Source organism: Rhinatrema bivittatum, chromosome 7, assembly GCF_901001135.1.
Source record: "Rhinatrema bivittatum chromosome 7, aRhiBiv1.1, whole genome shotgun sequence".
Taxonomy (NCBI): Eukaryota; Metazoa; Chordata; class Amphibia; order Gymnophiona; family Rhinatrematidae; genus Rhinatrema; species Rhinatrema bivittatum.
This window is the reverse complement of record NC_042621.1, coordinates 122,761,212-122,786,673: the sequence shown is the minus strand read 5'-3', so window position 1 is coordinate 122,786,673 and position 25,462 is coordinate 122,761,212. Positions and strand designations below refer to the sequence as shown.

Genomic DNA, 25,462 nt, shown 5'->3' with positions numbered 1-25,462 from the left:
TCCCAGATCTATTGCTCTGTAGTCTGTACTGGAACTCTCACACTGCTGCCTGGCTGACCCACCACGTCAAACCTAACAAGGCCAAGAGTGAACTTTTTCATCTTTCCTCCCACATTTTAGTGTCTTGGTGGATGACGTCATTATCCTCCATGACTCCCCAGCCCACAACTTTGGGGGGTCACCTTTGAATCCTCTCCCTCCTTCTTCGGACATGTCCAGAAGACTGCTAAATCTCCCCATTCCACATTACCAAAATCCTCATATCACCTGTCACTTGGCTTGCAATGCTGCCCAGGTTTTCCATAGAACTGCCTTTCTCTGATACAGTCTATTCAAAATTCAGCTGCATGGCTTACCTTCCTCCACCATCATTAAGACCATGTCACACCCCTGTTCTCGCAGTACTCCACTGGCTCCCTATCTGCTTTTCTTCTAACTTACAAATGCATTCCTCTCTCTCCTCTCTTCCTTCATCCCTCCTTGTGACCTCCATTTGTTGGACAAGCTGCTCCTCTTCGTAGCCTTCCCCTCCACTGCTAATTCTAGACCCTCTGCTTTCTGGAATGGCATTCCTGAGCTTGTGCATCTCGCTCCCTAGCTGGATATATTCAAGTCCCATTTAAAAACCTACCTCTTTCAGACTGCTTTTAAATCCCAAAGTCCCGATGCTTCCTGATCTTAGCCCTCTCATATCAAACACATTTCACTGCCTTGTCTGTTTGTCTCAAATAGATTGTAAGCTCCGTGGAGGAGGGACTGTCTCTCGTATGCACCTGTCCAGTGCTGTATATATCTAGCAGGCTATTAAAATGTTAAGTGATATTAGGTTTTCCAATGATGAACTGATGTTTTCCTTTAAGGTTAAACAATCAGACAATGAGTCAAAATTGAATTGTCTGACTTTTGATTTTTTTGTAATGTCTTCATTTTGTGATGTATCAGCAAACCTTCACCAAACCCTTTCTGAGTCTGGACTCACAGGAAGATATGTTGTGCTAATTGTGGCAATTTAACAATGTTTGAAATTTCTGTTTTATATTTTCAAAGGCAGAGGGAAAGAGGGAGGAATAAGAATTTTGTGGATAATAGGCTATACTTCATAGTTGATTGCTCAGATGTTATTGAATTCACAAAAAAATAAATTATACACAATTTCAGCAACATGAACTCATCTGGGAGCAATATTGTATAAGGCATAGTTTATTCTGTAGAACATCATTTTGATATCAGCAACTAATATGATGATATGTAAAAACAATAAATAATAATAATAATCTTCCAATCCTTATGTGATTTCTGCTGCTGACTCCTCCCAGAACTATGAACTGTAAAATGATTTTAGAAAAAAAAAAAACATTTGGCGCCATGAGTTGCATTCATAAGACCTGCAAGAGGAATCTGCTATAAAGTTTTTTCCTCCCCCGCACTCTTTATTTCCCACAAAAGCCCTTATTTCCTCTCAATAGGTCTAAACTTGGATTTAAAGAAAACAAATCACTTCCCGTTTTCTCTCCCACTCGTTTACTTTCCAGCTTCATCATCTCACTTATTCCACATATTTCAATACGTTCCCTTCCATCCCCTTAAAATAGCCATCATTTCTTTTAATCATTTTAACTGGAGCAAAAGCCTGGTTATTTGATCAAGTATTTACTTAAAGTAAAATTTAAATAACGTATTCATGTTCCAAGGTTTTTAAGAACAGCATTTAGAAATGCTAGCAACAATCTAGTTTTGGTGTCTGTCTCTTTCTGCTGCTTATTTATTTTAGCTGAATTCATGTACACTTTGTATTGTTTGGATGCATTAATATTTGTTTTGCATGCCACCTTGGGGTTTACGAGGATTGGTAGCTTATAAGCACAAATGAACTTGGATTTAGATTTAAATGACCAATTTTCTGTAGACACACTGTTCTCTAGAATAAACATATAAACTATTGCAACATCATACTGAGACTGCACCAGCCCTCTCAGATCGCAGTGTCTCAGTAACTAAGTTTTGTTACCATGGATAAATTATGTACCTCCAAGAACCTTGTACGTTAAAAAACTTGCAGATTCCCCAGTGCTACTTCGTCCCTGAATGCATACATTTTTCTGACCCCTCCCTATAACATGGAATATGCTCCTATATGCAATCCCTACTACATCATGCAATGTTAAGCCCTCCAAAGTCCCAAAGCCAGGATCATAAGTAAAGCTCAATGTATTGTATTTAGGGGATAATTCTCAAACTTTCCATGCTGGGACAATGACCATGCATGTACCTTCTCACTGCTGGGCTTTGAACTGATTCTCAAAGTGAAAGTGGCACAAGTACTTCACTGGCCATGACAGTCATCTCTTGGGACAGGTAAATGGAAGAAAGGGCAACTTTAATTGTAGGATTTACTGACGTTGCCTTGTTCCACAGACCTTTCACTTGTCTATCAGGCAACAAGCTCTCTAGCATCCTCCCCAGCCTGATTTTGGAGTTAGTATCTAGTCCCTACCTATTAAAATGTTTATATTGAAATCCTGTCCTACTCTGAACTCTATACTGTAACAGATATAGTTCTTTAATTTGGGGATTTACTCACATGGCCATTCTGTTTATTGTCTTTCAAGGGAGTTACGCATGTAAATGTAACATACTATCATAGCAATTTTCAAAAGTGCATTTATACACGTAAAACCCAGTTTTAAGCGTGTACATGCTTTTGAAAAGCAGGCCCTTTAAGATTTTATCTTGATGAATTATTATAATAAAAAAATTAAACAAAAGTAAAAAAAACAAACAAAAAAAATTGTGATCTCCAGAAGTACCACCCCTCCAATCAGTTATTCTGGAGATACCATTGCAGCCATAGGATACTGTAGTAATGCAATTTAAAGTACTGTTCCTCCTAAATACATGGAGCATGTGACCTAATCATAAGAACATAAGAAATTGCCATGCTGGATCAGACCAAGCCCAGCATCCTGTTTCCAACAGAGGCCAAACCAGGCCACAAGAACCTGGCAATTACCCAAACACTAAGAAGATCCCATGCTACTGATGCAATTAATAGCAGTGGCTATTCCCTAGGTAAACTTAATTAATAGCCGTTAATAGACTTCTCCTCCAAGAAGTTATCCAAACCTTTTTTGAACCCAACTACACTAATTGCACTAACCACATCCTCTGGCAACAAATTCCAGAGCTTAATTGTGTGTTGAGTGAAAAAGAATTTTCTCTGATTAGTCTTAAATGTGCTACTTGCTAACTTCATGGAATGCTCCCTAGTTCTTCTATTATGCGAAAGTGTAAATAACCGACTCGTTCAAGACCTCTCATGATCTTAAAGACCTCTATCATATCCCCCCTCAGTCATCTCTTCTCCAAGCTGAATAGCCCTAACCTCATCAGCCTTTCCTCATAGGGGAGCTGTTCCATCCTCTTTATCATTTTGGTTGCCCTTCTCTGTACCTTCCCCATCGCAACTATATCTTTTTGAGATGCGGCGACCAGAATTGTACACAGAATTCAAGGTGCGGTCTCACCATGGAGCGATATAGAGGCATTATGACATTTTCCGTTTTATTAACCATTCCCTTCCTAGTAATTCCTAACATTCTGTTTGCTTTTTTGACTGCTGCAGCACACTGAGCCGACAATTTTAAAGTATTATCTACTATGATGCCTAGATCTTTTTCCTGGGTGGTAGCTCCTAATATGGAACCTAACATCGTGTAACTACAGCAAAGGTTATTTTTCCCTATATGCAACACCTTGCACTTATCCACATTAAATTTCATCTGCCATTTGGATGCCCAATCTTCCAGTCTTGCAAGGTCCTCCTGTAATGTATCACAATCCGCTTGTGATTTAACTACTCTGAATAATTTTGTATCATCCGCAAATTTGATAACCATGGCATCATACTATGAAGCATGGTACCACTCTCTAGAGGCAATGCCAACATAGGCTATGCTGTAAACGATAATCTGTGCCAGCTGTGTGTGTGCGCTACAGAAATCTGGGTATTTGAAGGTATTCACAGTCCTTTCCCTTTAAATATAAACTTAGAATATATAATAAAAAAATATGAGTTTCAGAGCCCCTGGCTCCAAGTCCCCTTTCCTGAAAGTTACACCTGCAAGACTGCGCATCTGTTAAATATCTGACAATTCCCAGAATTACCCTGCTGTATAGGCTCCGCCTCACCATTTCATGGAAGGTCCTTTGCTGGGTCATGAACTTCAAAGGTAAACAGCAGACAACAGCTGAAAGGCCAATATCTTGGTCATGAGAGTTTTAATTGATAGAGAGAAGAGTGCACAGAGGGAGGATACTTCCAGGTATGAACAAGCTGTCAGAAAAAGAGAGGCCCCGCCCCCTAATATAAACTGTCAGGAAGGCTGACCTATGGGCCAATGCAAACAGCTCTGGAGTCAGGAGAAATGTACATACTAGGAGGAAATGTTGCCATTAACCCTTTCGTCCCACTGACATGGAAATTGAACTGCAGTTAGAAAATCCCAACTTTAAAATCTTGGGCTCTATGGGGGAAATTTTCCAAAGCTTTTATTCGGGAACCCATGTAAAAACTCCTTTAGAATACTTCCCCCATGAATGTAGGTAAAAGCATAATCTCGGTATCACAGCATGCAGACTTCAGTTGGCTCCAGAAAGGAACTGGATCAAAAACAGGGGCAGGGCAGGTAAAATAAACAGGGGGTTTTCATTTTTAAATACCCTTGAGTACTTTATCCCCAGTATTTTGCATCTGCAAAGGACATGGGAACACAAGTACCGATGCTTCCCAAATTTTCAAAACTCTTCAGGGAGTTTCCCCTTGAAAATTTTCTTGGAGGCCTGTGGCTTGGGGAGGACAATTTTAAAAGCCTGGGTAAATAGCAATTAATGTATTGAAATCAGCAATTTGAGAAATGTCATTCCTCAATGAGGCTAAAATTAGATTCATTCTTTCACAACGTTAGAGATTCCTGAGGGGTACGTTTTGATCAGGGGGGTGGAAGAACAGGCACAGTTTTGCATTTTCAATGCTACTCATGCTAATTTCCATTAAAAAAAACCCACTCGTGCTAAAATGAAGGTGCTATCATGCGCAGGTGCTTTATATACCTGTATCAGAGTGAAAGAACCACACGCGCTGTTGCTTTGAAAATCAGGGCAACATTCACAGGTAAAAAAGGGACCAATGGACTTTCTCCAAAAGTGCATGTTGTCAAGAAAGACGGCCTCTAAGGCATTGCATTCTGTTGTGTTCTGGTGGTTTAGTGTGCCCTTGGGCCTCGGACCGAGCCCAGACCTTCAGGGCCGAGCCGAGGGTTGATGGCGTGTCCCACGATGGCTAATGGGCTGACCCTCTGCCAGGCCTGCAAGCTCCCAAGGCCAACACCCAAGGATGTTGGAAGTTGAATGGTCCTCCAACCATTCCGAGCCCTTTCGGACCTGCTGCGTGGAACAGCATGGAGCAGCAGGCCTGGCCTGAGGTTGAGGGCAGACGGGCCTTGACACGTAGACAGGACTAAGGTCGATGCGACAGCATCGCAGACAAAACACTTAGTTGATGCGACGGCACCACTGACGAAGACACTTGGTTGATGTGACGGCATCACGGATGAAGACACCTGGGATTTGACAACAACTGGGAGGAAGGACCTTTGCACTGTCTCTCAGGGCACCCTACTCAGGCCACCCGCGGGACTGAGTCGCGGACCACCCTGTCCCACTACGCGCCCTACACAGCCCTTGGAGGCTGGTCACGGACCATGAGGAGAGCGGGACAAGCGCGGGGAAGATCCAGGCAAAGAGGAACTCCAATGACAGAAGCAATGTCACCCGAAGCTCCCTCTATGGCTGGCAGGAACAGAGGCTCAGGAGCACCGGGACAATCCCACCTGCAGGCCACCCCATTCTCGGGCACACGTCATCCGAGAGAACAGGCCTACAGGATCAAAAGGCTCAGGAGCACCAGACGAAGATGCAGGGAAGAACATCCTGGAAGGCAGGCACATCAGGAGGTGGAACATCATGATGAGACTTCAGGACATGGACCGGGACCTCAGGTAAGACATCAAGACATGAAGACATGGTAGAAGGCAGACAAGATGAGGAGCTCCACGAAGAACAGAAGACCTTACAAGGCTCTGGCAGGCAGGAGCCTCCAGAGGGATGACACTCCGATGCAAGGCAATGACAGACTGAGAAGACAGCCCTTTTATAGGACTCAGGCAGGAAGTCCACTTAAAGGTGGGGCCAGCACACTTCCTGTGTCTGGCCCTTTAAATCTGGCAGAGAGGCGCGCGCCAGCACCTAAGAAGCAAGCAGGAGCAGGGCTGTGCAGGACCATGGACAGCGGCCTGCACAGTGTCATCGCGTAGAGACGCAGGCAGAGCTGAGGAGCAGGCCCTGATGTCGGCAGTGGCTCCAGCCACTGCGGGGAGCCCCGGGGGCGGCTCCAGCAGCCGGATGGAACCGGGGTTTGCGGCCTAGGGCCGCGAAGATGGAAGTAGCATCAGGGGCGGTCCCAGCCCTGCAGAGAGAGGCAGAAAGTCCGCGGCACTGGCCGCAGTGAAGATGATGATCCAAGGCGGCCTCCGGGCCGCGAGGGGCAGGCAAGACCGTGGCTCCAGCCACGCAGGAGGCCCGACGGCGGTGTCCTGCCGCGTTGGGTGAAGAGCAGCGGCATGGTGAGTGAGTCTGCTCGCAGGGGAACCCGTGGGCAGCAGTTCATAACACACGTATTGAAAACTGCACCCAAAATAGCACCCCCACACCTCCAAAAAAGATACTGTTCAAGGTTCTTTCTCTGCCCAGCAAGTCCATAAAATACAAATGGAAAATCGTGCTCAAAAGTAACAAGAAAAAAAAATCGCAAGTAACCAGTGCAAGAAATCTCAATACAAAAACATCCAGGTTGCAAACCAGGAGACTGATGTAGTAACCTGCGGGATTTTCCACTGTTTAGCAGCCTTGATTGAACAGAAGTTTTCTTTGCATGCAAATTAGCTGTGTAGAAAACCTCTGTGTGAACCAGAGCTCTGGGGCTGGAAAAAAGATAACTACTCCTCATTGAGGTGTGGAGTATTTTTCTTATTTATTTTTTTGCGAAATGCAGTATGTGAAAACATTTTGCACATCAAGTTTTTGCACAATTCATTATTAATGAACTGCTTTGCATAATTTTGCATCACAGCAGACCATTAACAATGAATTTAATAATGAATTTAAAGAAACTTATGTGCATAGCAGTGAACTTATAAATTTTTCCATAAACAGGCCTTTGTGTGGAAAAATGCTCAAATACCCTAAAATATTTCTAGTTTTGTATATTCCAGATTGTTTCCATATATTATCCTGCACAAAGCTCCACTTGTGAAAAGATTTTGCAAGTTAGTACATTGGCCCCCAAGAGCGCATCTACATAGTAACATAGTAATAATGGCAGGTAAAGACCAAATGGTCCATCCAGTTTGCCCTGCAATTTGCTTATGGTAGTAACTGCTGCTCCATGCAGCCTATCCAATGCATTCCGTGAAGGGCATCAACTGCCACTGTGAAGGGCAGCAACTGCCGCTCCATGCAGGTGACCCCCATGTGTTTGTTAGGGGTAGTAACTGTCTTTCCATGCAAGTTAACCCATGCGTTCTCTTAAGAGTAGTAACTGCCACTCCGTGGTGTTCTCATTTTCACCACCACTTTTGGGAGGGCAATCCAGGCATCCAAACCCCTCTCCGGTGAAGAAATATTTCCTGATATTAGTTCTGAGTCATCTCCGCTGGAGACTTACATCGTGACCCTTAGTTCTACTGTCTGCTTTCCAACAGAAAAGGTTTGAAGATTGTGCATCATTAAAACCTTTCAGGTATTTGAAGGTTTGTATCATATCTCCTCTACACCTCCTCTCCTCCAGGGTATACATATTAGGTCCTACAACCTCTCCTCATAAGTCTTTTGATGGAGACCCCACACATTTTGGTCCATCCTTCTCTATCCTTTTTGAGATACAGTCTCCAGAACTGAACATAGTACTCCAAGTGAGACCTCACCAAGAACCTGTACAAGGGCATTATCACTTCCCTTTTCCTGCTGATTATACATCTCTCTATGCAGTCAGCATCCAATAGTCTTTCACCCCCCATCACATACAGCTCTTTTGGATTATCGCACCCCAGGGACATAACTCTGCACTTCTTAGCACTAAAATACAGTTGATACATTTTTGACCACTCTTAAGTTTTCTTAAATCACTTTTCAGTACCTCTACTCTTTCAGGCATGTGCACTCTGTTGCAGATCTTAGTACCATCCGCAAAAAAGCAAACTTTTCCTTCCAACCCCTCCGCAACGTCACTCACAAAGATACTGAACAAAACCGATCCCAAAACCAACCCCTAAGGCATTCCACTTAACACTGTTCTCTCATCATAGTGGGTTTCATTTACCATTACTCATTGTTTCCTGTCAGTCAACCAGTTAGTAATCCACTCCACTACCTTGGCGCCTACACCCAAGCTTCTCATTTTACTCATGAGCCTCCAATGTGGGACCATTCCGAAAGCTTTGCTGAAATCCAAGTAAATCACATCAAGCCTTCTTCCTTGATCCATTTCTCTAGTCACCCATTCAAGAAAGCCAATCATATTTGTCTGGCAGGACCTTCTCCTGGTGAATCCATGCTGTCTTGGGTCTAGCAACCCACCAAACTGTAAATAGTTCACTATCCTTTCCTTCAGTAAAGTCTCCCACCACAGAGGTGAGGCTAACCGGCCTGTATTTTCCAGTCTCCTCTCCTCTTGTGAAGCGGGACCATAACCACTCTTCTCCAATCATGTGGCATTACGCCTGTTTCCAGGAATCTATTGAACAGGTCTTTTAGTGGACCCTCCAACACATCTCTAGGATGTATTTCATATGGCCCCATTGCCTTGCCTATTTTCAGTTTTCCTAGTTCTTCCCATGCATTCTCTTCTGTAAAATGGGGTTGCATCTACACCACTCCATCCATGGTCTTGTCAATCAGCAATGATCCTTCTCTAGGGTCTTCTTTAGTGAACACCAAACTGAAGTATTTCCACTATTTCTTTGTCTTTCTCCATATATTGCTCCTTGTCATCCTTCAATTTTGATATACCACATTGGGCCTTTCTCCTGTCTCTGATATATCTGAAAAATGTTTTCTCACCTCGCTTTACTTCTTTGGCAATCCTTTCTTCCACGTGACCTTTTTCTTTCCTGATTGCTTCCTTCATCTCCCTCAGTTTCATCAGGTATTCTTCCATGTTCCTCAGTTTGGGATTCTTTGTATTTCTTGAACCCTTTCTTTTTGCCATTATTTGTTCAGACACCTTCTTTGCGAGCCAGATTAGTTTCTTTTTCCTCTTACTTTTGTTTACTTTTCTAACATATAATTTGTTGCCTTTGTAATAGCTCCTTTTAAATTTGGCCCATTGTTGTTATACCTCCTGCATTTTCTCCCATATTCTAGTTTATCTTCCAGGTAAGACCCCATTTTGACAAAGTCTGTATTTTTGAAATTCAACACTTGGATCATGTGAACGCTCTGTATCCTATTTGCGATATCAAACCATACGGTCTGATGATCACTGGTACGTAGATGGGTACCTACCCAGACATTAGAGACATTATCCCCATGTGTGAACACTAGGTCAAGTATCACACACTTCCTCATGGGTTCCATTGCAATTTGTTCGAGCAAAGCTCCTTGAAGGGCATCCACTATCTCTCTACTTCTTGTAGTTTCAGCAGTAGGGATACTCCAGTCCACAACTGGAAGATTAAAATCTCCAACAAGCAGCATTTCTCCCTTCTTTCCCACTTTTTGGATGTCTTTGACCAGATCTCTGTCCAGTTCTTCTGTTTGAGTTGGAGATCTGTAGACCATACCAGTGTAAATGGAAGCACCATCTTCTTTTTTAGGACAGCCCATAATGCTTCTTTCCTACCTCACATCCCTTGCATTTCAATTGCTTAGATATTGTTTTTGACATAAAGAGCTACTCCTCCCCCTTTTCTGTCCTCTCTATCCTTCCTTAACAAGCTATAGCAGGGGATGGCCACATCCCAGTCGTGAGACTCAGTGAACCATGTATCTGTAACAGCAACAATGTCCAAATCCACCTTCACCATTAGGGCCTGCAGGTCTGGGATTTTATTGCCCAGACTATGAGCATTTGTAGTCATAGCTTTCTAAATTTTCTCCTTTGTTAGTCTGCTCTTCCTAGTCACCTTTTTTGCTTTTTTAAGCTGATTAAATTTGTTGTTTTCTCCTTCCATTTGCTGTATTACTTGGGGGTGTCATGCCAATTTATTTGGCCACATGGTGCCAACCCCACTCTTTAGTTTAAATGCCTGATAAAGCAGAGTTGCTTACCTGAAAACCGGAGATGTAGCCTTGGTGCAAGAGAATATTGCATCACCTGGTGGGTAAGGCCTAGTTACAGGATCATTTCCTGCTACACCAATGTGATATTCTCCTTCCATGTAATCTTTCTCCTCCAAGGTAACACAAGGGCTTCCAGCTTGGAGGTGCGACTGTTCTACTATGTCCATGAAAGTCTCCTCTATATACCTCTCTGTCTGCCTCTGTACCTCCAGGTCTGTCACTCTGGCCTCCAGAAATTGACTCATTCTCTGACAGCCAGGAGCTCTTTTCACTTGGTACACACATTGTATTTATTTAAAATACATTAATGAATAGCTCTTCCTGATTAAGAATCACTCAAAGCAATGTACAATCAATATCATAATACACATACAACCTCTCACCAACTGGTAGAAAATCATACATGTGGCGCTCAGTGTAAAAAACTGAAAGGCTCTCATCTCGCTGCTGAACTACTACTTCAACTTTAATATTGTTGAGCTTTTAGTTAAGAATGCTAAGGGAATAGGAATGTTTAATCTAAAGGAAAGTGCTTTAAATTTATTTTCTGTTTGGCAATGACCTGCAAGGGGACAACAGTTAATCTACTGATGAGGGCTGGGTTACTTCCTTGTTTTATCTAAATCCTTAATTGATTCATGTTATGAAAATATCTCTTGATCTCTTAATGAGGGTAACAGTTTATAAATCAAAAAATGTGCATAGGAGTGGGTGGGAGGGGAAAAAATACACTAAAACTTTACCTAAACAGGATGGAGTTGGTCCAGAGGGTGGCTGCTAAAATGGTCAGTGGTCTTCGTTCTAAAGCATATGGGGATAGACATTGCAGGAGGATAGCATATGGGGATAGTACATTGCAGGAGGACCTTGCAGGACTTGAGGATTGGGCATCCAAGTGGCAGATGAGGTTTGATGTGGACAGGTGCAAGGTGTTGCATATAGGGAAAAATAGCAGTTGCTGTAGTTGCGCGATGTTGGATTCCATATTGGGAGCTGCCACCCAGGAGGAGGATCTGGGCATCATAGTGGATAATACTTTGAAATCGTCAGCTCAGTGTGCTGCAGCAGTCAAAAAAGCAAATAGAATGTTAGGAATTATTAAGAAGGAAATGGTTAATAGAACGGAAAATGTCATAATGCCTCTATATCACTCCATGGTGAGACCACACCTTGAATACTGTGTACAATTCTGGTCGCCGCATCTCAAAAAAGATATAGTTGCGATAGAGAAGGTACAGAGAAGGGCAACCAAAATGATAAAGGGGATGGAACAGCTTCCCTATGAGGAAAGGCTAAAGAGATTAGGGCTGTTCAGCTTGGAGAAGAGAAGGCTGAGGGGGGATATGATAGAGGTCTTTAAGATCATGAGAGGTCTTGAACGAGTAGATGTGACTTGGTTATTTTCACTTTCGAATAATAGAAGGACTAGGGGGCATTCCATGAAGTTAGCAAGTAGCACATTTAAGACTAATCGGAGAAAATTCTTTTTCACTCAACGCACAATAAAGCTCTGGAATTTGTTGCCAGAAGATGTGGTTAGTGCAGTTAATGTAGCTGGGTTCAAAAAAGGTTTGGATAAGTTCTTGGAGGAGAAGTCCATTAATGGCTATTAATCAATTTTACTTAGGGAATAGCCACTGCTATTAATTGCATCAGTAGCATGGGATCTTCTTAGTGTTTGGGTAATTGCCAGGTTCTTGTGGCCTGGTTTTTGGCCTCTGTTGGAAACAGGATGCTGGGCTTGATGGACCCTTGGTCTGACCCAGCATGGCAATTTCTTATGTTCTTATGTTCTTAAACAGTACACCCTGGAGAAAAGGCGAGATAGGGGAGCTATGATAGAGACATGCAAATATCTCAAAGGTTTCCATGCACAGGAGGTGAGGCTCTTTCAATGGATAGGAGGCTCTAGAATGAAGGGTGATGCGATGAGGTTGAAAGGGGATAGATTCAGGAGTAATCTTGGGAAACTTTTTTTTTCAGAGAGGGTGATGGATGCTTGGAATAGCCTCCCAGTGGAGGAGGGTGGAGATAAAAACAGTATCTGAATTCAAGAAAGCATAAGATAAATACAGGGGATCTCTAAGGAATTATAATGCTAAATTAATTGGAAGAATGGGCAGACCGGATGAGTCATATGGTCTTTTTCTGCAGTTATGTTTCTATGCTTCTATGTCTTTTAAACATAGAAACATAGAAATGACGGCAGAAGAAGACCAAATGGCCCATCCAGTCTGCCCAGCAAGCCATGCACTCTTTTTTTTTTTTTTTCTCATACTTGTTACGCCTGGCTTTTAGTACCCCTTAGTTCCATTTCCCCTCCACCCCACCACCAATGTAGAGAGCAGTGCCGGAACCACATCCAAGTGAATATCTAGCTTAATTAGGGGTAGTAACCGCAGCAATAAGCAGGCTACACCCATGCCTTTGTCCACCCAGACTATGTAATTCAGACCTTGTTGGTTGTTGTCCATATACAGATCCTCTTTTCCACATTCCCCCTGCCTTGAAGCAGAGAGCTATGCGTTGAAAGTGAAGTATTAGACTTTCTCCCCTGCCGTTGAAGCAGAGAGCTATGCTGGATATGTATTGAAAGTAAAGTATCGGCTTATTTGGTTTTGGGGAAGTAACCGCCGTAACAAGCAAGCTACACCTCGCTTTTTTGTGAATGCAAATCCTTTTTTTTTCTTCCACATTTCCTCTTGCTGTTGAAGCCTAGAGCAATGATGGAGTCTCATTAACCATGTGTATGTACATTGAACAAGGGTATTATCTCCAGGTAGTAGCGCTCATTCTCGCGAGCCACATTAACAATCAACAAATATTGAACAAGCCTAATAATTGGCAATACCTATAGCCTATGTCCTCACTGGTAATTTTACATACTCTTACCCACCCCTCTTTTTTTTTTGGAGACGGCAGCCCTCCATCCTTCCGCTCCGTGAAGGTGGTATACCATTGGCATCCCGCTCCGTGAATGCCACTCCAGCCTTCCGCTCCGTGAAGGTGGAACACCAACCACTGGCATCCCGCTCCATGAATGCCTCTGTGGCTACTGCCGCTCCGTGCAGTGTTCTGCCGCCTCCTCCCACCCCTGGCCTTGCGGGCCCTGGTTATTGATTCCTGTGTCCGCTACTTTTTGTGGCTGTGACAACTCCCCCCCCCCCCACAACAAGACCTTTAATTTGGGCTTCAAGGGCTGCTGCTTCTCCCTTTTACTGCAACAGGTCTAAGGCGATCTCTAGCTCAGCCTTTCTGCGCACTTCGGCGGTGGCTGTGGCTTCCTGTTCTTTTATTCTGAACCCTTCTATCTTGAGGGCTGCTGCTTGTTCGGCATACTGTATGCGAGCCACCCCCTCTTCATTCACGTCCTCTAGACTTGATGGATCCACAGTGTTTATCCCACGCCCCTTTGAAGTCCTTCACAGTTTTAGACTTCACCACTTCCTCCGGAAGGGCATTCCAGGCATCCACCACCCTTTCCGTGAAGAAATACTTCCTGACATTGGTTCTTAGTCTTCCTCCCTGGAGCCTCAGCTCGTGACCTCTGGTTCTGCTGATTTTTTTCTGACGGAAAAGGTTTGTCGTTGTCTTTGGATCGTTAAAGCCTTTCAAGTATCTGAAAGTCTGAATCAGGGACAAACACTAAAACTTTACCTGTCTTTACAGAGAACATTTGCATAAGCCGTCCAATGAGGGAGAAGTTTCCATCCTTATATAAGAAAACTTCTAAGGAGAGTTAGAAGATGAGATTTTGAGAAGGGAGAAGATTTTAGGTGAAAGGCGGGAGCTGGAGGCTGGCCTGCTTTCTAAAAAGTGTTGGAGAGGACGGGAGTAACCATTCTATTCCAGTTTGGAGAAAGAAAAGGGGCTGTTTGTCTAGTGACCCAGAAGAAGAAATTGATATTTACATTTTATTTTCTGAAGACCTTACAACAGCAACCTCTAAGAATGTTCTCTTTTTCACCACTCAGAAATGTTGAAAGGTACAAAGAGTTACACTGAATAAATAAATAGCAATCCCCTCAGAACAGTTTTCAATTTCCCTCACCTGAATGCTCTGGAGACTTGACCAAGGTTCCTTTTACTGTCCGACAGTGAGAATTATCTCCCCCACAAACGCCGCATTTATCATCCTCTTTTAGAGATCCAATCTCCTTATCACATCCAACATGCTGTAAAGCCCAACGCAAAACAAAGCAAAGACACACAGGTCAAATCCAGCAAGGGCACAGAATGCAGACTTTTGAGTTGCCTTCTAGCAGGGCAGCAGTTCCTAATTAGTAAGAATATCTAGGATATTGCTTCAGTTCCATCTCTGAAGGCCACTACCACCTGAAAGTTGTTTGGTGGCCAATATGTAATGAGTTGGTGATATCGGTCCTGTTCTCAGTGGATGAGTGTCCGCATCAGTATAAAAAGCACACACCATCACAACTGGCATCTTCGCCAGCAGCCTCGGCAGAGAGGCCAAAGGCTGAATTATTTATCTCTTACCTCTGGAAGGAGTCCCACTGAAACAACACTGAGATCCAATGACTGGCAGGGCAGGATGAGGAAAGCTGCACTGTCACTGCCCTAATCTTTAGCTATTCTGGGGATAAATTAGCACTTTTGTTTTCACTGCTCTCAATCAAGTACTTTTCACAAGTGCTAAAACTCACTACAAACAATTTTTTTTTTAAAGTATAAAACATAATCAGCAGTCTCAAATCCTATCAGAAAGCTGTGCTGTTTTGGGTGGCCTCAAGACGTATTCGCTGATGCCAACCCCATGAAAGCTGCAGTCTGGTACTGTGGTATTGTCAGTAACGAATGGAATATTGAAAATACATGGGTGTATAAGACTTGTGTGGTTTCTCTCCTATCTTGAAGCCAAGGAAACTGATTCACAGCCTTAGGAAGAGAGGGATATCTAAAAATGACATACTACCTATTAGTGAAACATGCAGTGGGGCAAATGCATTCAGTCTTATATTGTTTCTGACTCCTGTTCCATATTTTGTGGGGGGGAGGGGGGGGTCTGGAATCATTCTTCATTTTCCTTGGACTCCCAGCCCAGTCAGATTTAGGGGTGTGCAAACAACCCCTGGGGTCAGCAGATGCATAACCCTTAACTAGTTGCATCACACATCTTTCCTATAAACCTAGAATAACTAAAGAAAATTAAACCCTGTCCCTTTACTGCTAGCCAAGTTATCACCTGTTTATCAAAATGTAGATGCAACTAGATATCTTGCTAGAAAAGTGCTGGCTATCACCTGGGGATACGGAGCATTCATGAATGGTGTAAATCATTTTATTAGCAGGGACTGAGATTTTGATAAACAGTGACTCAGTAGATAAAATGTTGGGAACTGGAAGGAGTCCAGCCAGATCAGAAGCTACAGTACTCATACACACTGCCACGCTGATGGGGAAGGACCACTTTAAAGATACTGGGGGGCAAGGGGAGGGCTCGTTCAGCCATGTTACAATTTTAAAAGATATCTGGGGGGGGGGAGGATCAGTTGTTGTTTGGCTACTAGTTTGGGGGGGGGGGTTTAGTTATTCAGTTAACTTTAGGTTAACAGTTCTTCTGATCATAGTATGTGAGATAATTTTATCCGACTAGCACTAAATTTAAGCCAATTCCTGGGAACATCAGCTCCCCACCCATCCACACACACACACACAAACACGCACACACACAGCCTATTTGTATCTGGCTAAGTGACTTACTCAGCAAAAATTTAGCCAGTGAATGGGGGAAAATGTTTAAATGCTGCATTTCATCTGGCAAACTCCAAAAGTTAGCTAGACAAACACTTTAAATATCAACCTCTTGGGGTTTTTGTGACCAATGAGCCTGGCGGTTACTCATGGAAACAGCACCCAAATTTGGGCCAATATAATGCAAACCCAGGCATACTGTGCAAAGCCTGATAAATATTATACGCCGACACTATAGAAACCCAGGAAAATACTTTAAAATCACAAGCATGCCCTTGCAATCCAGGCAAATAGCAGGCATCTATGCAGTCCCGTGACATACGCCTTGATATTGCTATGCACAGACATTATGCAGGTCTAAGAAAACACTCTGCTGCAGTTAGGGGAGAAATGTAGCCTCATTTACCTTTATTGCCAATGACTAAGTCATACATAGCAGAGGAACACAAAGTGACGCACCAGAAATGAGCTGCTTACCACACACTCTCCCCTGGCGCAGACACTGTAGGGATCGCTGTAGCTGCACCTGGTGCCATCATGTACCACTTGATTCATGAAAACTACCTCCCCTGTTTCATTGGACTGGCAAATGAGCTCACACTTCTGGGCATCTGTGGTAAGGAAAACCAGAGCAGAAAATGGAAATGCGCGTGCTGCGTATTACTTGTTCATGGAAACGTGATCAAAGGAGCTGAGGCTCTGCGGTGAGATTGCAGGTTCTGATCTCAGCCTGATTTAAATTTACAAGGACATACACAGCTTGATCAGTGGTACTGATTGTGGATAATAAACTAATCAATCTATCAAATACCCACAATATTCCAGTGAATAAACACCAACTATATCTAAATTGCACTAATGCTCACTGGACAACAATCTTCTATCTTGTTTTGTATTTATTATTTTTAATCTTCATGTTTTATTATTTAATATCAGTTATCACACTTCTAAAAAGTATGCAAAAATTTACTTATACCACTACTGCTTAGACTGCTACCTCTTTAGAAAGGGAAAACCTCAGATAGCACAGCAACAAGATCTTTTTCGTTCTCTTGGTGCTACTTGTGCATATATTTCACTGCCATCACTGGTAAAAAAAAAACAAAAAACCCTCTCGTTTCTTTATGAAGTGTGTCAATATCGGTCTTTCCACCAGGCTTTTATTTATCTCATAATACTTGAAATCTCATTTATTCCAGCTTAGCAATCACTTGTTTAACCAAAAGCCATCCAGTCCATTGCAGTTCTTTAATTCAGGTTTACTAAAGATTATACAGTTCATTTGTTTGAAAACTAATCAGCCATCACTAGTGCACTAAAGAGGAAGTGCCCAGTCGAGTGGGCATGACTGTTTTAAATAAAATCCAAGGTAACTTGCAGCAATCCATCATTACCAGTAAAGGATACCTATGTCCTGCCAGCCTTGCCTTGGCACATGAGAAAGGTGATCTAAAGCCAAGAATTTCTGGACTGTGGCATCTTTTATCTGAGCTGCCTATTTTTTTTTTTTTTGTACCTATTCCCACCCTTTCCCAGTGTATGCTCTCCTTCTTCCTTCTCACCGTCAGGGTACTCATATGGTAGCCAGGCGTGCTTGGCGCCCTGGTGGGTGTAGTAGGAATTGCGCTTGGAGCACTGCTGGGCTCGGAAGTCCTCATAAGGCCCTCTGCACTCCTCACTGTTGCACACCTGGTACTCAGAAGTGGCCCCAGGGCACTCACGGCCTCCGTAGGCTGAGCTGGGAAACAGAGAAATTGAAGGGGAGAGAAAAGGAGAGGTAGGCGTTAACACGTGTTTTGGAACAGATGTTATCAAACACCCTGTATGTTTTAATCTTCCACATTTTTAGGCCTCGTACCAAAAATGGGAATCCACCCGAAAATACTTGGAGCATGGATCTTCCTTTTGGATAACAATCTTCAAGATCCAAAAACCGTCTAGTCTGTTATTTTAACTAGACTTTAATGGCTCAGAAAAATATGAACAAAGTAGTGTGGGTGCCGTGCTAGTCCACTTGAATATGTAGAAATAAGGGTCAACAAACAAGCTGCAGATGAGACCTTTTTATTGGACTAACTTAACTCATCTGTGACTGGCTTTCAAAAGCTAAGCTTCCTTCTTCGGGTCAGTGAAGAAACAGCACAGTTACACTGGGTTTAAATAGTAAGGAACGTCAAATTATTAGACATTCAGGAAAAGGGTGAAAGCCTGGTTGTTTCGGGGTGGGGGGTTAATATTGTCTGATATGTTCTGCTCTTAATCCTGATTTGGGTAAGCATGAAGCTGTAGATTTTCTATGTATTTTATTCTGTTTATCTTATTTTTTATTATTATGTATTTGATTGTGTTGTGCACATTCTGGTCAGCTTTTGCTGAGTGTATGGAACATAAAATTTGGAAGTAAATAAATAAATAAGGACTCAGCTAGTCTTTAGGGTTTGTTTTTTTCCTGAATATCTTTATTGATTTTTCAACCTAAAACATCCTGACATCAGACCCTTTTTGCCCTCATGTTAAATAAATAGTTACATCAGCGTTTTATATGCTGCACCTATCGCAGAGACTTAAATCCTTTTCTCATGGTGGAGGATTTTCGTACAGAGCTACAGTCAAGTGGTGGGTGAGAGGCGACCCGCTGTGCTTTTGTTTTATTTTTTTTTTGGGGGGGGGAGGGTGAGGCCCGATAGGGCCTTATATTGAATTTGGAGGAGAGGAGAGTGAGAATCAGCCGCAGGCCCATTTACTTTCTTGGTTTTGTTTTTTTATTTTGACAGCGCTGCTTAACTGGATATCTTTGAAGATATCTCTGAAGAACTTTGTCACTCACCAGCTAAGAAAAACAATTGGCCGAGCAATGGCTTACCCTCACTAAACTCCCAATATCTTTTAAAACTGTAGTGTGGGCTGAGCAGCCCCCAGCCCTCGCCCCCAATATCTTAAAAAATTGTTGGGTTGAGTGGTGCTGATACCCATTGTCCCATTACTGTGTTGAAATAAATTGTGGCCAAAAATCCACCCCCCCCCCCACACACACACACCTCACCTCCCACCCAAATCATCCAAAAGCATCTTAAGAGCAGAGCGGGAAGAGGAGAGGATCTTCCCTTCTCTCACTCCGCTGAATATTAAGTGCTGCCAGTATAGCTGACAGGCACCAGCACTTAGTATTAATTAGGCCATCGAAAGACGCAGCCAGACGCAACCAGACAACGCGGTGAGTTAACCGCGCCCCCTGTGAGGCAGCCAGCCAATCAGGGAGGGAAGACGTGGCTTTTCACCCAAGCATTCCCGGAGAACTAAGACCCGAGGAATACAATAACATTATAGTTCCCAGGCCCCTATCTCCCCTGTACATATGTTCAATGTAGTAATATATCTCAGTTATATTACGCCTTTTTTATGTATCTTTAATGTTATTCATTGTTGTTATGTTTCAATGTAATCTGCCCCCGAGGCAACAGTTTTAGTTCCTTGTAAACCAGTGTGATATGTATATTATACAGGAACATCAGTATATAAAAATAAAAAAAAATAAATAAATATTCACTTCATTCCAGCATAAAGCAACCAATCTCTATTCAGAATACAGTACTGAATGAGGATTGGTTGCATCCCTGTCAGTGAGAGATGAACAGGGATTGGTCTCTTCACTGACAGGGAATGGACCAATCCCCATTCAGCACTCCCTTTTAGGGGTTCAGGGGTGGGGATTTCTGCCCACAATGTTTTTATAGGTAGGGGATGGGAGTGCGGAGATCAGAGCTGCTTGGACCAACAATTTTTTAAGATGGTGGTGGTGGGTGGTGGTGAGGGGGGGGGGGGGGGGGGGGGGGGGGGGGGGAGGGAATTGGGACACTGCTCAGCTGCTAGTTTTTTTTTTGTTTTGTTTTGGGTTTTTTTAATTATCAGGCTAATTTTAAAGATACCAACTTTTAGAACCAGAGTTAGCCGGATACATTATGTACACATGCTAGGATCTTCCCCCGTACCCGCCTCTTTTTTAATCGGGCTAAAATTTTGCTAGTGAACAGGGGGAAATTTTTAAATGCCACATTTGATCTGGCTAACTCCAAATGTTCGCCAGCCAAATGCTTTGAATATCAATCGTTAGCGAAAGGAGTCTCTCAAGAACCAGCCGCCAAAAACCCACGGAGCATTCTTGACCGCAACATTAACGCCCAGTCCACATCACTGATAACGCCGCGACAGCATTATTCTGCAGCACTCTAGCAGCCTCTCGTTAAAATGTCCCGCCCTTGAAGAAGGAGCCGTTGCTCCGAAACACCGTGGTGTCGGGCAGCTCGAGACAGACTGAGTCAATATGAGATAAGTGCAGCATTTGTGGACTATAACAACATTGAACCATCCTTGTAGAGTTACCTAATGATTAGAAGCCACTGTCGGCTCATAGACACGATAGTAGAACCACTTCGGGGTCCTATCGTATGAAGGTAAACTCTACTTACATCTATACATGACATGTACTTATTTCCTGTATATATTATCATGTTATGAGACATTGGGTCTATATTTCAGTTGAATATCAATCTGACAGTCTGTGAATTCTGCACAAGTGGGCAGGATCTAATGAAAGAAGTTCAGGGCAGCCCACTTTAAGATTAAAGAGCAGTCATTAAAACACTAAAACATAACTTTTTAAACAAATCTCCTTTTCCAGCGCGCTACTAGAGATAGTATATCACAAGAAACCAGTCTTTGCATGAAAAATAACCAAAGGTGGCATTTTAACTTTGATTGTTTTATTATATTTTATGAATGTTCATTCTCTGTCTGCCACACAGAACATGGGAAGGTGCGGCATATAAACTTTTAAATCAAATAAATAAAAATGATACTTTTTGAAAAAAGGGTACTTAATTACGTATTTGGAGGTTTATGCACTAAACCAAATTAAAATCTATGCATAACATGCGCTGGGAAGCTGAGATAGGGTCTTGATATATTCGGGTCAGGGGGAGAGAGAGGAGAAAAAGGGTGGCGAGATGTAGGCCTGCCAGGCGGAGGCCCAGCATACTGACTCAGCCACCCCCCCCCCCGTGCTGTTATCTGCTTACACGCTGACCCAGCCATGACACATTTTATTCTCCTTTGTGAATACTATGGTAATGAGCTCATTAGCATGCCACTTGCCTAGGCGATGCTGTTAAAAATGAACACGGTCAAGCTATTTTTAATACATTCAGTGTACTAACACCACGTTAGCAATATTAGTGCACCGATGTTACCTACACATGATTTACCCTTAATGCTCTTTAGTACACAGACCCTGTAGTTACTTTGATAAAAAAAGCAATCAGTTCTGTTAACTCACCTGCGCAAAAAAGTACTTAAGGGAACTTGGATTAGTAACTTGCACCTCTGTGGGAGGAAGACCCTCAGTGCTGTTGGTGCACAGGCTGTTTGGGATCAGGGCAAAACCAGCATGGATGAAAAGCAAATAATAAAGTCAGTAAAATAACCCAAAGTATTTACTCTTCACCCCTATGTTGTTTGTTTTTTTTTCATGTTTGATTGATGAATTTCCGGTATGGGCTTAGACCCTCCTGGTTGCGGTAGACACTGAAGTTTCTTGTTATTTAGAATCGATGGCCTTGTGGGTATCTCATGGCACTGGGCATGGTAGATTCCCCGATACTTACGGTGGGTTGCTGCAACGCCTGCTGCGAGAACGTACCCCTCCTCCACACGTCCGGGAACATGAGCTGAACCTGGACCAGTTACTCCAGCTCCCATCTTGACTGTAGGGCTGGTCAGAGGTCTTCCACATACAGTGACCTTTAAAACACCACTGGGTGGGGAGGGAAGAAGAGATTATATAACTGAGCACCCACAGGTCCATCCGTGATGAAGCTGTCGTTTCGTCAGTCTTACACTGAGGCATGGTCCCACAGAGCAAACCTCATGATCTACCTCATCAAAGAAGACACAGAAGCTGGCTACAGATGGAGGAATTTTAAGCGATTCAGCTTCGTGTCTTTGTCTTGATTTAACTTATGGCTTCTATGTGCATTCTGGTACCTGCAATCTTTTTTCTTAAATTAGCAAATCCGTAGTAATGAATATTGACATAGTACCACCATTGTGCACATTTCTACTCCAGATACTCCACCTTGTTACTATGTCCTGCCTCCCTGAAGAAGGCGGAGGATGGGAAGGTTAAGGAGAAATGGAACTAGCTGTGCACTTAACTGTGGCACTGCTCTGTAGCCTGGAGGAACTTTGGAGACTGATGGTGTTGGGGAGACAGCGCATACTTTCCACCTGCAAGCTTTGTACCACTATTCAAACACCAAGTGTGCTTTGAAGCATACACAGTCACTTGAACCTGCTGTGTCTGCAGTTAGATTTTTGCTGGAAAAGTTAAAAGCAAAGATTTGGAAAATGCATTCTATGTATGCACTTTTCCTTCCCCAACCTACACATGCATTTTGGACCCAACTGGCTCGGAGCCATAGAATGCACTAGCTATGTCATATCCTTATGCTCAGGCCTCATTATTCCTTATTGGACATGAAAAGTAGCTCAAGCAGGGCTAGCGGGAGGTATTAGGTGGACTAGGAGGCTGGCTAGGGGGCTGGATGTGGGCGAGGTGCTGTCGGTGGATGCGAGGGCGCCATGTTTAAAAGTAAAGGAGTGGCGCGATGCGAGGCAGGGACTGGTGACATCCTGGATGGGACCTGTGAAGATGAGGTGAGTGCAATTCAGGAGAGAGAGATAGAAATAGAGAGAGAGATGGCATGGTGATGTCACCGCCTAGTGTGGCTGGACATCCGTGCACCGGCACTGAGCTCAAGTGATGTCTGTCTCCCATTGAAGTGGGGAAATTGCAATGAGCATGTTAGGGCCAGGCTGACAGAACGATCTAGGTGCAAGAAGCCAAAAATGCTTGCCCTTATGTAATAAGAACTCTTACCAAAGAGCCACTGAATATCCCCTTTTCGACAGATATTCAAGAAAATCCAGTTTTCAGACACTGTTTATCTAGTGAAGGCCCAGATCTCCGGGGCTGAACTGAGCCCATAGGGAATAGCTGTAGCACAGTCCAGGGGGTGCATTAAAGCATTTCACTCCATGAACAGGCTGGACTTGGAAGCAAATGGCCTTCAGAGGTTTATTGAGATCAGTCTTTTCAGGGGTAAGAAGTTCACAAGTTAAAATTAATCTGGCAAACTACTTGTACAAGTTGCACCCGCTAAAACATCCGCACGGATTTCCTGTGAAAATTTTAGGCAAGTATATTTATAAATGGGAAAGTCTGCATGTAAGTGCAAATCCCTCCCTAGCCCTGCCCCCCAAGAACTAGGGCTGCCAACTTTCATCTTTCACATTTATAAACACTTGGAGATGCTGTTTAGTACCATCACTGATGGGATATTCGCACATGAATATCTACTGCCACCTTTTCACCATTAGAAAAACACAGAAAGAAATACAGAATATAACAGCAGATAAAGACCCTCCAGTAGGCCCAGTTTATTTCCTGCTACAGTGCCACACGCCCAGTTCATCTCTGGCTTTCCCCTCACTTCTTTGCAATTAGTGATCCCCTGTACTTGTCTTGTGTTTTCTTGTCTTTGCCTCTATCACCTCTACCTGGAAGCTGCTCCATGCATCCACCATCCTTTCTGTGAAGAAATATTTTCTGTTCCTCCTGAGTCTACTCCTTAGGAGGCTCATATCATGACCACTAGTTCTAAACTTTACTTTGAAAAAGGTTTGCTTTTACTAGCCCAGCGGCCAAGCTACTCTTTTGCAAAATATTTTAGGCCTCTGATTGAATAATGAACTGAAGTGTTTGTGACACAGAAGAAATGTGTCCAACACAGGTTGAATATAGAGTGGTTACCAAAGCACACACTGTATTGTATAATCACCGGGGAGGATTAAATGCTAAGCTGCCTCTGGAAGGAAAATGTCCGGACATTTCTGAACGTTAGCCCTTCCACCTTGTACAGTCTACTCAAAATCTGTACAGTCCGGAAAAAAATCAGCACAGTTCGCAACCCTACCAGGAAAGCCTTTGCTCAGGCCAGGTGAAGCTCCGCACATATAGAACATCCACATTAGAGTTTACCTGAATATTGGGCAGGCAATTTTATAACAGATAAAGCATCACTGTACTACAAACATGCCTAGAAAATTATGCTTATAATGTTTAATATGGAGAAGGGATATGGCAGAGCGCTATGTCACTCAGACTTTTGCATTACTCTTATTTTATTACATGAATATGTATGTTATTTACTTTGGGGCAGATTTTATAAATCTGCGCACACGCGTACTTTTGTTCGCGCACCAGGCGCGAACAAGAGTACGGGGATTTCAATAGATACGCGCGTATCCATTAAAATCCGGGGTCGCCGCGCGCAAGGCTGCCCAAAATCGGCAGCCTGCGCACGCCGAGCCGCGCAGCCTGCCTCCGTTCCCTCCGAGGCCGCTCTGAAATCGGAGCGGCCTCGGAGGGAACTTTCCTTCGCCCTCCCCTCATCTTCCCCTCCCTTCCCCTACCTAACCCACCCCCCCGGCCCTATCTAAACCTCCCCCCTACCTCTATCACGAAAGTTACGCCTGCTCGTAGCAGGCGTAACTTTGCGCGCGCCGGGCCGGCTGCCGCGCTCCATGTTCCGGTCCGGGGGCTGCTCCAGGGGCCGCTGTCACACCCCCGGAACGCCCCCGGGCTGGAACCACGCCTCCGGACACGCCCCCGAAACGCCGTGTCACTCCCGACATGCCCCCGAAATGCCGCGTCACTCCCGGCACGCCCCCCGACATGCCCCTCCATGCAAGCCCCGGAACTTACGCGCGCCGCCAAGCCTATGCAAAATAGGTTTGGCGCGTGCAGGGGGGGTTTGGGGTAGGTTTTCGGGGGGTACCCACAACTTAGAATTCCTATTTCTTTTCGTTTCCTAAACAGAAACAGACTGGTTCAGCTTATTTGATATCTCAGAGAGGTCAAAGCACATTATGATATCATCAAGCATTTTTAAAGTGCCATGTCATTGGTTAATGCCTGTGGTCTCCAGCTGACTCCATTTTATGTTTATTTTCTACAAAACAATTCACATACGGGTACATTTTCAGAACCTGGCACGCGTGCAAATACCGGGAGATATACTCGTGGTGCGCACTGAGATCATTTTCGAAATGGCCTGGCACGCGTGTATCTCCCGGTACATGCGGAAGTGCGGGCTCTGTGAAAGGGGCGGGCTAGAGACGGGGCGGGGCAGAGGCCAGCCGGGACAGCCATTAGGCCCTGTCCTGGGGAAGTGCTCGCCAGCAACCGGCCGGAGTGCGGAACTTACTTCACCGGCCAAGATGAAGTAAGTTTTAAAAC

The 25,462-nt window shown here is 43.8% G+C and overlaps 1 protein-coding gene and 1 long non-coding RNA gene across 3 annotated transcripts in view; one reads left to right on the top strand and one right to left on the bottom strand.

The window, feature by feature from the left end:
• ADAMTS14 (ADAM metallopeptidase with thrombospondin type 1 motif 14) overlaps positions 1-25,462 on the bottom strand; it is a 314,376-nt gene that overhangs the window by 46,550 nt on the left and 242,364 nt on the right. For both annotated transcript variants that reach the window (XM_029609051.1, XM_029609052.1), the window contains exons 11-14: positions 21,768-21,916; positions 17,670-17,845; positions 16,585-16,718; positions 14,447-14,570 (exon numbers count right to left, since the gene is read on the bottom strand). In XM_029609051.1, coding sequence (XP_029464911.1) covers positions 14,447-14,570; positions 16,585-16,718; positions 17,670-17,845; positions 21,768-21,916 — 583 coding nt within the window. The remainder of the gene's footprint in view (positions 1-14,446; positions 14,571-16,584; positions 16,719-17,669; positions 17,846-21,767; positions 21,917-25,462) is intronic.
• The window catches only part of LOC115095428, a 306,111-nt gene that overhangs the window by 139,182 nt on the left and 141,467 nt on the right, over positions 1-25,462 (top strand). The gene's annotated exons all lie outside the window — the stretch shown is intronic.